Genomic DNA, 10,517 nt, shown 5'->3' on the forward strand with positions numbered 1-10,517 from the left:
ACAAATCATTGCTGATTGCAAGTGTGGTGGTGATGCTGATGATGATAGCACCATATTCTCAGGTGTTAAAATGTAAATTTCAGTAATAAATGACATCCTAGCTTAATTATTTTCATTAACACTGACAGGATCGTTGTAATCATAGCAATAGATCAAACTCCATTTTTAAAATATGTATGTGTCTTGAGACATTTTGTGAAAAGATCTGTACAAAGAAACCACAGCTGCAGTTTCAGTTTTAATGAATAATCATGTACTGCACATTCCAGTATCCTGCACAGTGTTATAATATGCATTTTTTTCATTAAATAATTTAAAATCTCTGTAGCTCAAAAGGTGTAACTTTTCTGCCTTCTTGTTTTGCACAAAGAAAAACTAGAAAACTTAGACAAGTTTTCTTCTACCAGATTTACTCAGTGCTTATTTTAGTGCTATGGATTGTGTAAATCTACTGCTCACAGTTGTTACCTTAAGAAGTAAAGCCCTGATCACAACAGCTGAACATCCACACTTCTTTCCTTTCTTTCTGCAGGACATGAAAGCTTTTTTTTTTTTTTTGAGAGAGAGAAAGAGAGAAAAACACTGAGCTTTTTGGTTGTTTTTTTAATTTCATTTTTCTATTGATAAGCTATGCTAACAGCATCCACAGATATTGCTACGTACAAACTACATTTAAGTGAAGACACCAAACAGTAACTTGTAAAGATGCAGTATTATCATCTGGTTCTTATTTTAAAAGAAGTTGTTCTTTTTATTTGATCAGAAGTTGGCAAATGGGAGTTTAGCTGTCTGATGAGATTCAGAGTGACCCCCGTGATGATTTAGTGGCAGTATCTGTTCTTTGTTGAATCTGTTGTTTTCCATGGTACGTTCTTAACATGGTGCTATTGTGCAGGCAGCGCATACAGACTGTGTGTTTAACATTTTAGGACAAAAAACATTAATTAGGTTAAGCTGGTCGCTAAGAAATTGTTTTGGTTTAGTTCAAGTATTTCTAAGTAGAGTTATGACTTAATGTATGGTAAACTATGGAAGGTTCTTAATTTAGGATACAAAACAGTGTTAGGCTTAAAGAACGGAGAATGGGCTTTCTGTGTGATTATACTGCATCCTTAACACTGAGTGCGTGCTGCAACACTCGTGTCATGTAGAAATTAACACTTGCCATTTAAAAAATGGGACAAATTTCAGTGCTAAATAAGATTCCATTAACCTTATTATACAAAAAAAAAAAAAAAAAAAAAGAAAGAAAAGAAAAAGAAAACAGGCCTTTTATAACAAACTAGCACTTTTTATTTTTCTCAATGAGCAGGGTCTGGAACTCCTAAACCATCTACTCCTACTCCAACCAACACCCCTTCATCGACCCCACACCCTTCTGATGCTCAGAGCTCAACTCCTATTACCCCTTCTGCCACCCCTACTCCCCAAGAATCAGGCTTCACCCCTCAGCCCACTTTGTTAACCCCGTTTGCTCAGCAGCAGATGTCTCTGAGCCAGGCACTGCCTGTAATGACCATTCCTCTTTCCACCATGGTAACATCCATTACTACAGGAACAACCTCCACCCAGGTCATGGCAAACCCTGCAGGACTTAACTTCATCAATGTAGTGGGCTCTGTGTGGTAAGTTCTTTGTTACGATGATTTCTTAGTTTGTCCTAGATGGGTTGGTTGGTGGTGGATGGGGTTGGGTTTTTTTTGTTTGTTTTCTTTTGTTTCATTTTTGGTTTTTTGTCCTTTTGCAAAAGCTGTTCAGCATCCTTTAGGAGGATAGGTATTTCTCAGTATCTGCGATACAAAGAGATCATTTACTTTGTAATAATGAAGTGAAAACCCACTAGAAACTATTTATATTTCTGAAATTTAAGGCCTTTACTACCAAAATATTGAAAGAATTCCATCAAGGAGATTTTACTTTCAGCTTTTCCAGATGCATATAATTGAATTCCATAAGCTGTGCCTTGATTTAAGACCTCTCTACATGAGAAATGGAAAGATTTTCATTGTTAACATGTCTATGAATGAAAAGTGTGTAAAACTTAAGAAAAGAGCAAGTTTTCTGACAGTTTAATCAAATACTGAGGTAAAAAGTCCTTTGATCTGTAAAGCTCATTCTGCGGTATTAAGAAATAAAGCTGTTGGTGAGAAAAGGTTATATGGTATGAAGTGAGCTGCTTTTAGACTGGATGAAAATACCACAGGCAGTATAGGATGGACTGTGTAAGATACATGGTTCTCTTCAATGCACTGGAGTTGCTTACATGAGCTGTTGGCAGTTGATCAGTGCTGATTAGCTGAGGAGACTTCAATATGGTGCTAGAGGAAAACATGAGCCGTTCCTCAGCTTTTTGGTGCAATAGTCCAGCCATTCTGAGGACTGATCTTTTCAGTTTTTCTAAAATAAAAGAACCACTTATGTTTTTTATGGATTAAACTAAATAAAAAATTGTTTGCTGGAATATGGATTTACATGTTTGTTACACCCTAGGCATAATGATTTTTTTTTTTTACGCTGCCTTGATGCTTTATCCATAATCTTCTTTCTGGCAAACAATTGAATTACTTTCCACAAAACAGAGGGCAAAAGCTCAGTTACTTGGCTTTGCTTGTACCACTTGGATTTGATGTGTTGTCTTTCCTCTTCTACAGTGGAGCACAGACATTGATGAGTGGTTCAAACCCTATGTTGGGGTGCAACACTGGTGCCATAGCCCCTGCAGGTATAAATCTGAGTGGCATTTTACCATCAGGAGGTCTGGTACCAAGTGCACTGCCCGCTGCAATGCAGTCTGCCTCTCAAGCAGGTTAGTGTGAATAACATGGAAAGCCACCCTTCAGAGAGGGACAGTGTGGAAACATCATGTGAGAACAGTGGGCCAAAGTGGCTGTTTGTGGATGGATGGTTTCTGATGACTTGAGCTCCGGATCAGCGTAAATATTTTTCACATTCCAAGTGTAGGCAAATGACAGATAATTTGACTATTAAAAGCTAGGCTGGGGAAATATACTCTACATCCAGATTATGCTTGACATGCCCAGCAGGATGTTGAAGGTCAAATCCAAATTCAGGTACAAGTTTGATAATAACTATGTGGAAATAGACATGACTGAATGTAGAAAGAGGCCTCCCTTTTTAAATGTGCAGGGTATTTTATTCTATTCTATCTATCTATCTTCTTAATTTTAGATGGACAATGAATTTGTTTCTTATCGCTTTCAAATATGACTATATAAATAAGTCAGTATGCTTAAATATTTATTAAAGCAGTATTGATTATTTTCAAAAAAATAATAAACTAAGAACCTGAAATTATGATTACTGAATCAAGAGGATAGAAGAGACATCAAAGTATGCACCTCTTAGACTGACGATGTCAGATCTGTCTCAGCTCATACTGAGCTGTCTGTATCTAAACTTTCCATAAATACCTTGGCTGACAAAGATTTCAGTCTCCCTCAGTAGCTGTTTAATGTAGTTCATTATCTGTATAAAAATGTTTTCTTCTAATCACAGCTCATCTCCTTAATTGCAAGTTAAATTACTTTTTCTCCTATTCCATGCAGACGTGGAATATAGTTGCTCATCACTTCTCTTTACCTTCTGTCAGAAACATGCTGTTGTGTCCCACATTTGTCTTGTCTTTCTGATAGGTCGTATTTTCAAACCTTTCATAATCCTGTCACTCTTTTCTAGACTGTCCAATTTGCTCACATCCTTAAAATGTGATACCCAAAACTGGACACAAGCTTGAGCTTGGCTGATTTACCACTGTGGAGCACAGCAGAATAACTGCATCTCATCTCTTCCACAACATTCCTGTTAACATTTCCCCAAGTGAGGTCTGCCTGTTTTTGTTTGCATTTTTTTTTTTTGCAATGGCATTGCATTAACCTACGATTGGCTGTAGTGGCTTAGGCCAAAAATCCACCCAGTTTATGTTCTGTCTCTGACAGTGGCCATTAGAGGATGCTTAGGCAAGAGTTTAAGGTGAGGCAGATGTAAAGCGATGCATCCTTTGGTCTATGACTGTACATCTTCTGGCAGTCTCCAGCTGTGGGGCTTTCTCAGCTGCAGACTGCTTAATAACCAGTGGCAGATTTAATTCTGGGATCTTACTTGATTGGTTTTTGAAACTCATTTGTAATTTTGTTACCTGCAGCATTTTGTGACAGTTTTATAAATGTAAACTGTGTGAAGAAGTTCTTTTCTTCTTTGCGTTCTATAATCTGTGCTATGGATTATTCAGATATATCTGTAGCTTCTGTAATTTCTCATTTTTTGTGTGTAGATGCAAAGCTGGTTACTCAGTTTTGTATTTGTTCGTTTGTCCTTTTTGAATTCAATGTCACTGATTTTGGACTTTATTTTCCAACTCATTAGGATCACTTCTAATTCTAATCCTGTCCTTTTAGGCATCGTCAACTCTTGCCAGTTTTGTCACAGATTTTTACACTCCACACTGTCATTCACATAACAAATGACAGTAGTGAGGTTATCTAAATCCATGGCAGACCTCAGTGGGGATTCTGTTTGACAGCTACTATTTTACTGGAGCATTCAGATCAGTTTGGTACCCACCTCAGATAACTACATGTAAACCTTTTTAGCGTAGCGTGGAAGAGTTCCATGTGGAGTAATGCCAAAAGCCCTGAGTCAGATGCATCTTCACAGGGGCATTTGGAGAGGAGGGCAGCTGCTAAGGTTTTGATCAGGGTTTTGTGGTTTTAATGATTGAGAGCCAGTGGACTTGCTACTTCATTCAGTTCTTGGCCATTAATTTGTTGTGCAAACAATAAAATGTTTCAAAGCCAGAAGGAGAATCGCTGAAAAAGAACTGCTGTAATGTTCACTACGTTTATCTTTGACCTAAAAGCAAACACAAGTTGCAGGTTACCATGTACAATGTTCAGTAGTTTTTCTGTACAGCCAGTTGTCTTTAAATCTGGAGAACTGTGAACATTTCAACTTACAGGAAAATGTAGCGTTCATGTTTAAATACAAAATTTAAACTTGCCAGTTTTCCAGCTTCAAAATATTTACAAATAATCCCAGTGGAATGGTGTATTGATTGCAATACACATATATAAATAAGTAAAGACTTCCTACTAATAAAAAGATGTTTTCTTTAACAGGCAGCCCTTTTGGTTTGAAAAATGCATCAAATCTTCGGCCCTTAAATCTTCTTCAGGTAATTAATACACATGGACACAATCCTTTCTTACATTTCTATAGACTCGTGCTTAGTGCTGTTTACTATATTTAGCCCACACGAATCTTTGAAGCCAGTTGATTGGATAAAGCATGTACTGCAATTGTTACTTGATGTTTTTTTTTAAGACATTCAAAATGGGAGGAAAAAGTTATTTCCATAAAGATGTCAGGTGGAAATGATGTTCTCAACTCGCAACAAAGCAGCTAGTTTTCAGTGTCAGTGTAGAAATGCTGACATTTGAATTCAAGAGATTAATCCAAAAATACTGTGCTTGAGTTTTTATTGCAAATCATTTTTTCTTTAAACTAATGTTATGTTTACATGAGAAGCAAAAAACAGTACAGTAAAATCAGTCAGGGTTACACCTAAATATAAGGTCTAAAAGTGGAGCTGAACATGCACAGATAGGTGCAGTGTTGACTTTAAAGAGCTGCTGGCAATGAAAGGCAGATTTGATGTGGGATAGGAGCTGTTCAAAAGGTCTGTGAATATTTTATTTCCTTTAAGCATACGTACAGGTAGAAACATGAGCAAAAGGTGATTATTATGTCTGACCTCCATTTCAGGGCAGAACAGCGTGTAATTTCTGGATATTCAAATTACTGCAGAGGTTCAAAATGCCACAAAGGCTGGATGTGGTTCTGGGCAGCCTGGTCCAGTGGTTGGCAACCCTGCAACACAGCAGGGGGGTTGAAACTAGATGGTCATTATGGACCTTTTCAAACCAAGCCATTCTATGATTCTATGAAATGTTGCACCATGCTTCAAAAAATGTATACCAGTAGGAGATCATGGGCAGCATTACCTACATTATTCTGACACTCCCATACACACTCCAGAGCTGTGGGAAGGGAAGAGCACAGGAGGCAGATATGCCAGAATAGAGCGCTTTTACAAAATTAAGTGCTTGTATTTATGTGATTCCAAATTGAAGTGTACCCTTTCACACTACCTCTGTCGCTGATAAGTCGGGAATAATTTGGCTGAAAATCAGTGCATTTAAAATGGGTTAAGGAAATGGAATCAAGATTCTTTTAACAGTTTTTGCATCAGACCTTGCAGGTTCTTAGAAGAATCTGCTAAAATTCAGTGGAATATTCAGAATGTGAAATTAATTCACAGTGCTTTTGAAGACTTTTTGAGTTACTAAAAAATTTCTGATATTGGTATAATCTACTATATTAATTAGAATACATTAAAATGTATTTTAATTATCTTAAAATTATCTGGCTACAGTGAGAGCAAGGTTGATCTCTTCTCACTGGTGACAGGTGACAGGATGAGGGGAAATGGCTTCAAGTTGCACCAGGGAAGTTTAGGTTGAATATCAGGAAAACTGGATTGTAAAGCACTGGAATAGGCTTCCCATTGAGTCACCATCCCTGAATGTGTTTAAAAACCATTTGGATGTGATGCTCAGGGACATGATTTAGCAGAGGGTTGTTAGAGTTAGGGTTGTATGGTTAGGTTGTGGTTGGACTTGATGATCTTTAAGGTCTTTTCCAGCCTGAGTGATTCTATGAGACTTCCTCACAAACAACAATTGTAAACCAATCAATTTTAAAGGATTATTATTTTTTTAATTTAATTTAATGTAAGGAGTACATCGTTATCAACGTCGTGTTCATTGTAGGATGGGGAAACTCAGCAGTTTGATTGAATTATGGAAGTCTAAAATTGCAGTGGAAACTGATCTGTCTTCAAAGTGACAGATTTTGAGTGGTTGGTACTGCCTGTGTCTAAAACTCTTACAAGCAGCAGTACAGCAATTTGGGAAAACTAGCTGCTCTGCTTTTACACTTCTGAGAATTACATTTGTCTTCCCAGATATGCAGGACTTCTGTACGTAAAATTCTCTATGGTTACACAGCTCAGTTTTTCATAATGTTCATTGTGCTGCTGTAGACCGTTCATAAGTGACTCTTTAAAATGGTTTCACGGTGTATAACTCCCTGCATCTCAGGCCTCATTCTGGAATGTGTGACTGTTTAATGGGAGACTTTGAGATTTATTCTCAGAATCCAAACATCAGTTACTTTTTGAGTTACTAAAAAATCATGCAAGCTTGTTCTCTTGGGTTTTATTTTCTGGGTATTGAACATTAAGGGCATTCATACAAAGGCTGATTTGAGCCTAGACCATCTTATGACAGAAAGTTCTTTTAGAGAAAATCCATCTCTCTGCATTGGCTAACCTGCCCCGAGGAACTGTTTTTTTTAGCACACCTTACAGTTTAGAGCTAGGGGTCATGAAGCTATATTGGGCTACTTTGTATACTAAATGCCATAGTTTTTACTAAGGACAGGAAGGTATGTGTTCACAGTGCTGTGAAGCAATTGCTTAGTGGAAAAAAAAACTTTGGCCCCAAAAGACCAAAAATTTTCTGTGCTGCCAATAGAATGCATATGTGCTTCTTAGGTTTTTTCTTCCTGGTGTTGATTCTGTGACTTTGTAAGTCTTCTTTGTAGTCTTCAGTGAAATGATGATGCATGTTTCAGTGTTCAGTCTTTTGGTCCAATTTACCCAAATCTTAGTGGCTTTATTTCATATTATTTCATATTAGTGGTCATTCAAAAGAAGTGTTGCAATTGCTGGAAAGGCACCAGCTCAAAAACTGATGGGGCTTTTTTCCTCCTTAAGACATTAGCCATGCAATTTCTGTAAGTCATATGTGTAATATGTACTTTATTTTCCTACCTCTTGAATAAATGCATAATTTAAGTTCTAGAAAAGAGTGTGATGCAGCACCCTTTCACATCAGTAGACACTGGATCAGGTTCCAGTAATTCCATTTGTGTGATTAATGTCAGAGCTACTTTGTTCAGAAAAGAAAACTTCAAAAGCAGTATTTGTATTTATCATGAAATTGAGGCACATGTCACACAGTTTAATGTTTTTATGCTTACACTGTTTTGATTATGATTAGGATCCTTTGCATATAGATGGCTTCAGGTGTCCCCTGAAGGCTTTGGGCTGAAGAGGAGATATGATACCATTACAACCATAAACTGTAATCTTTGCTGCCTGACAGCAGGGAAGCTGCTATCTGCATGGGACTTCTGCTGGGCAATGAGCATAATACCATTTCTCCCACACAGCTGTTTGGGGGCATTAGCATCTGTTTGTTATGCTTCAGTAGCAACTCCAGTACAGTTTGTATATAAATGCACTGTAATAGGTAGAATTAAATGTTTTCAAATAGCACTTGAAAAGATTGTCTTCACACTGGCTTTATTTACTTATTTGTACTAGTTTGGTAATAAGGATCAAGCTTTTCATTTTTGCTAGGGGTCTGACCAAGGTCCATCAAATCAAGATCAGGCATTGTCTGCCCAACAAGCTGCTGTCATTAACCTGACGGGAGTAGGGAATTTCATGCAACCTCAAGCCACAGGTATGTGCTTGCTGAGCCTCCTTTTGTATCTGTGCACATTGATAAATACACACTGAAATGAAGTTTGGTCTTTCTGATTTAAGAAGATCAGAACAACACACTATGTATTATCAGCATATGAACTGTACAAGAATTATTTGACTTTCAAAGCATGCACTTCTCTGCTTTGTTTGGCAGCTAAGTGCTGTAAATTTATTACGTCGCTGTCACATTTGATCTGAAAACAAGACACAGGAAAATTCCATGCCAGACTTCATTGAGGAATGCTTAACTGTGTGCTGAACATCTAGTTTAATAAACCTCTTTGTGTCTCCACAAGCACTTCATAATCTAATTATGTTCTAACTAACCAAGTATGTATATCACGTATATTTTATTCTGTACTGTTTCCAGTTTTACTCAGACTAATTCTATTGACTCTCCTTTTCTGTTACATTCTTCCTATGCCTTCCTTTCCCTACCCTGATAAACTTGACCTGACCTCTTTGACCTGCCTGCTTTCCCCTTCTCCTTTCTTAGTGTTGTCTCAGCTTGGCTCTGCCATGAACAGACCTGGGCAAAGCCTTCCTCAGCAGAGACTCCAGCTCTCTTCTGCCTTACAACAGCAACAACAACAAGCCTTGCAGCAGCAGCAGCAACAGATACAAGTAATCCAGCAACTTCACTCTGTTTAAAAAAGGAAAACAGTAATACAGTTCTTAGCTCCAAATTCAAAAATCTTGTTTTCTGTTTTTTTTGACTGTTATTATGGTCTTACAAAGAAACAAACCTCTGAATTTTGGCAAATAATTGTAATCAGACTTGAAATCTGTGATTCTCTCAGTTTGGAGCACTGAATTTATTTTTATTCATTTAAGCCATCCACCTTCCCGATTTGATAACATTCAAGGAGTGCTTGTGGCACATTACTAAATAAACTGCCAGGTGCCATTAGGATTCCAAAACAACAAAACTGTAAGCACCTGCAAGTTCAAATGTAGTGCAGCTATAGGCAGCATGTGGAAACAGCTCTGGCAAAGCATTCCTTCAGTATTATCATTCATACAGTCTATGAAAATATTAAAATACTTCTGCACAGTCTCCTTGTGAGGTACATAGAAAATAATACTTGCACGGAAAATGCATTATGCTAAAAGAGTGTCACCAAATGTTTCCTGAAGTTGCTGAGTTACTGCAATGGACAGAAAGGGCAAAGTAGTAGCTGTCTGAGAATATGTGTAAAACATGAGACATGCCCTCAGGCTTCTGTGCCACTGGTGCTGCTTGACTGTACTCATTGCCCCCCTGTACATGTTATGTTTCTTTTGTTCACCTAGCACTTCCTCCATTTTTGTTTTCCCCACCACCACCACCTTACTGTCATTCTTTCTGATGTGAACCATAGTTTTGTAGCCAACACTAACAAGCTTTTTCTCCTCCTCCTTTGTGGCAGCAGTTGCGATTCTTGCAGCATCAAATGGCTATGGCAGCAGCAGCAGCACAAGCAGCTCATCTACAACATCAGCAGCATTCAGGCAGCCACTCAAAAAGTAAAAGGAAAAGAGGCACACCTGTCCCTCCAAAATCCTGAAACTTGCTTTTTTTTTTTTTTCCTCAATATGAAAATGATTTAAAGGTGTGGGTTTTTTTTTCCCCTGTTTAAAAAGGATAAAGCTTAAAAACAAATCAGTGTTTTATAGTGCTGTTGGGAAACTGAATTTTTGACATTACACTGAAAAAGATGAACTTTTTGGAAGCCAACCCTACATAATGTAGTGACTTCATCAAGAAAATCCTCAGCTGAGGTCTGGCTTCCTTAAGTCACTTAATTTTTTAACAGAATGTTTTATCTTGTATTTTTTACCATTCAGCAGCATTGTACATAGTAAAAGGGTGAAAAACATTTTAGAAGAAAATGAACTTTGTAAA

At 37.5% G+C, this 10,517-nt stretch overlaps 1 protein-coding gene across 14 annotated transcripts in view; it reads left to right on the forward strand.

Annotated features, from left to right (window-relative positions):
• Positions 1-10,434, forward strand: part of SUPT20H (SPT20 homolog, SAGA complex component) — a 35,685-nt gene extending 25,251 nt beyond the window's left edge. For 7 of the 14 annotated variants that reach the window (XM_090132829.1, XM_090132833.1, XM_090132831.1 and 4 more), the window contains 6 exons: positions 1,313-1,625; positions 2,652-2,806; positions 5,136-5,191; positions 8,504-8,609; positions 9,129-9,256; positions 10,042-10,434. In XM_090132829.1, coding sequence (XP_089988955.1) covers positions 1,313-1,625; positions 2,652-2,806; positions 5,136-5,191; positions 8,504-8,609; positions 9,129-9,256; positions 10,042-10,179 — 896 coding nt within the window. In that variant the 3' untranslated portion in view covers positions 10,180-10,434. The remainder of the gene's footprint in view (positions 1-1,312; positions 1,626-2,651; positions 2,807-5,135; positions 5,192-8,503; positions 8,610-9,128; positions 9,257-10,041) is intronic. The other 7 variants (XM_090132880.1, XM_090132896.1, XM_031615793.2 and 4 more) reach the window with 4 other exon arrangements.
• The last annotated feature ends 83 nt before the right edge of the window (positions 10,435-10,517 follow it).

Source organism: Phasianus colchicus, chromosome 1 (assembly GCF_987193195.1).
Source record: "Phasianus colchicus chromosome 1, bPhaCol1.hap1.1, whole genome shotgun sequence".
Taxonomy (NCBI): Eukaryota; Metazoa; Chordata; class Aves; order Galliformes; family Phasianidae; genus Phasianus; species Phasianus colchicus.